This window comes from Trichechus manatus, unplaced genomic scaffold, assembly GCF_000243295.1.
Source record: "Trichechus manatus latirostris isolate Lorelei unplaced genomic scaffold, TriManLat1.0 scaffold00209, whole genome shotgun sequence".
Classification (NCBI taxonomy): Eukaryota; Metazoa; Chordata; class Mammalia; order Sirenia; family Trichechidae; genus Trichechus; species Trichechus manatus.
Genome location: NW_004444145.1, coordinates 4034104 through 4037070, shown reverse-complemented (window position 1 = coordinate 4037070; position 2967 = coordinate 4034104). Strand labels below are relative to the sequence as shown.

The window sequence follows — 2967 nt, the reverse complement described above, 5'->3', positions numbered from 1 at the left end:
CTCTAAGCCATGAGGAAGAGTCCCACCCTGGTAGGGAGTGTGCTGCTGGTGAAGGAGAAAACCTGTGTGGGAAGGAGGCACACAATGGAGTGTCTGAGTAAGCAGAAGGAAGGGACAATTACCACAGATCAGCTACTTGTCTCCTTTGTTCGAGAAAATGACTAACTAATTACTTCAGTAAATTTGCTTCCAACCTTACTGTGTTGAGATCAAGTCAAGGCTGGACGGCAGGAGAATTTCTCTATGACTAAAGGAAGCCAGAAAAGCCATCCTCATATTTCATATCTTTCTAGAAGCTGGGGGTGATCTCACTATTTGTGAAGCTCAGCCCATCCCAACCTGCAACCTCACCTTCCAGGACTGAGCCCAGCCCATTCTCACTATATATAAAGTGTACTGGGAAGCCCTGCTCAGAGTTTCCCCCCTGTCAGCTCCATGCTACAGCTTTTCATGCTTTCCCCACCTTCTCATCTTTAGAGAACCATGTCTAGCAAATCCACCATTATCCGTCGTGGCTTCAGCGCCAGCTCAGCCAGAGTCCCTGCAGCCAGCCCCTCAGGCTTCACCTGCCTCTACTCGCCCCGCTCCATAGGCAGTGGTGGCCTCGGTGGGGCCTGGGGAGGAGTTGGCTTTGGCAGCAGGAGCCTCTGTGGCCTGGGGGGCTCCAAGAGGATCTCCATTGGAGGGGGCAGCTGTGTCGTGGGGAGCGGATATGGCAGCAGAGTTGGAGGTGGCTTTGGGGGCCCTGGCTTCGCCGTCTGCCCACCTGGAGGCATCCAAGAGGTCACTGTCAACCAGAATCTCCTCACTCCTCTGAACTTGCAAATTGACCCCACCATCCAGCGGGTGAGGACCGAGGAACGAGAGCAGATCAAGATCCTCAACAACAAGTTCGCTTCCTTCATCGACAAGGTGAGACAGGAGGACGTTCCCTTCACTGGATATTTCAAAGTCTCCTGAGAAACAATGAGCTTGCTGCCAGGGAGAGATTTAGGAAAGACGGAGACGGGGGCTCAAATTAGCATTCCACAAGGGTCCGTCCACACTGGCTTCATAGTGACAACAGGTAGAAGTGATGGAAATAATTTTGAAATAATGAATCTTTTAAATGGCTTTCATTCCTGCATAGGAAGTTTTCTCTACTTTTGACAACCCTGAAGCTCAGAAAGGGAATGAAAGAACCTAATGAGTTCACTTTTGCTCCTGAAGTTTCTAAGAGATTCCAAAGAAAAGTCCAGTCACAAACTGCTCTGGGGCTCTGTGTAAGATGGGGAAATAATGAAAAAGAAATATATACATATATATATATATATATATATATATTCTGTCCAGATGAAGAAACATTCATATAATCCATACAAAAGGAATTTATTCCAGAAACAGAGGATGACTATCAATCAAGGATTTTTAAAGGAGACTCCTGCACTAAATTGGAAGTTAGATTTCAATCTAATAATTAGATAGCATTTAACATCCCGTCTAATTAAGCTCCTATAAAAAATACAAACTTTGTACAATATAGCAGGTAATTTTTTTTTTAAACTAGATTTGGAATTATGCTTGTCAAGAGAGGAGAATGTTGAAAACAACTGATGAGTTCCATAACTGCAGGGTGGGAAAAGTTCAAAGGTTCATGCGGGAGTTTCTCTGGAGGGATCTGTGGAGTGTGAAGGGAAAAGATCTGGGGAGCAGAACTCTCAGCCTGAGCCTCTGAGCTGCTCCTCCTAGGGCAGCACCATGGAGATCTCCCAGGACTGCTTAGAGATCTGAAAACCCAGAAACTTCCTTCTTTGTCTATACCTTGTTTCCTTCCCTTCCAGGTGCGGTTTCTGGAGCAGCAGAACAAGGTTCTGGAAACCAAGTGGACCCTGCTCCAGGAGCAGGGAACCAAGACTGTGAGGCAGAACCTGGAGCCCTTGTTCGAGCAGTACATCAACAACCTCCGCAGGCAGCTGGACAGCATCCTTGGGGAGAGAGGCCGCCTGGACTCTGAGCTGAGGAACATGCAGGACCTGGTGGAAGACTACAAGAACAGGTGAGTTAAAGAAAATTTGTAGGGCATAGTCCTTAAGGATGGATCTTCCAGAAATAGATATCACCAGATATAAAATTGCCCTTACAATTCCTTAGCAAAGCATGTCCAATGGAAATAAAAATCACAAGTGAATGTCTATGAACACACCGGAAAAGCAAAAGGGAACTATGGGTAGAAGAGGAAGGGAAAGAGAAAAGAAATTGATAATAATCATCCCTTAGGCTCTCTGTGGCAAGAAAGCTCAATTCATGAATGCTAAATTTTATGGAAAGCATTGGATCTCAGGCTGTCTTTTCTGTATCATCTTACTCACTGGCTAAATTATATTGTACCTTTTCTTGTTCTAGATATGAAGATGAAATCCACAAGCGCACAGCAGCAGAGAATGAATTTGTGACTCTGAAGAAGGTTAGTTGATTAAGATCATAGATTCAGGCTTCTTTATAGGAGCAGAATAGGTAGAGAGCCTAAAAATTGAATAGGCTGAGGATGAGGGCTCAGCTGATCCAAGTTGTTGGTCTTTCCCCAGGATGTGGATGTTGCCTACATGAATAAGGTTGAACTGCAAGCCAAGGTAGATGGTCTTACAGATGAGATCAATTTCCTGAAAGTCCTCTATGATGCAGTAAGTATCTCTATCCCCATTTTATGTAGTCTAGTGGGGTTCAGCATTGGGTGGAAGATTCTTGGGCTGAGATCCCCTGTGAATGTCTCTGGAAAAGATGATCTTACAATCTTGTGTTCTGCAGGAACTGTCTCAGATGCAAACTCACATCTCAGACACATCTGTGGTCCTGTCCATGGACAACAACCGCAACCTGGACCTGGACAGCATTATTGCTGAAGTCAAAGCCCAATATGAGGAAATAGCTCACAGGAGCCGGACTGAGGCTGAGTCCTGGTACAAGACCAAGGTGAGCAGTGACTTGGCA

General features: G+C 45.6%; 1 protein-coding gene across 1 annotated transcript in view; it reads left to right on the top strand.

Moving 5' to 3' along the window:
• Positions 1-483: 483 nt before the first annotated feature.
• The window catches only part of KRT6A (keratin 6A), a 75416-nt gene continuing 72932 nt past the window's right edge, over positions 484-2967 (top strand). The window contains exons 1-5 of the mRNA XM_004388364.2: positions 484-912; positions 1821-2035; positions 2383-2443; positions 2565-2660; positions 2785-2958. Of these exons, the coding sequence (XP_004388421.1) occupies positions 484-912; positions 1821-2035; positions 2383-2443; positions 2565-2660; positions 2785-2958 (975 nt within the window). The remainder of the gene's footprint in view (positions 913-1820; positions 2036-2382; positions 2444-2564; positions 2661-2784; positions 2959-2967) is intronic.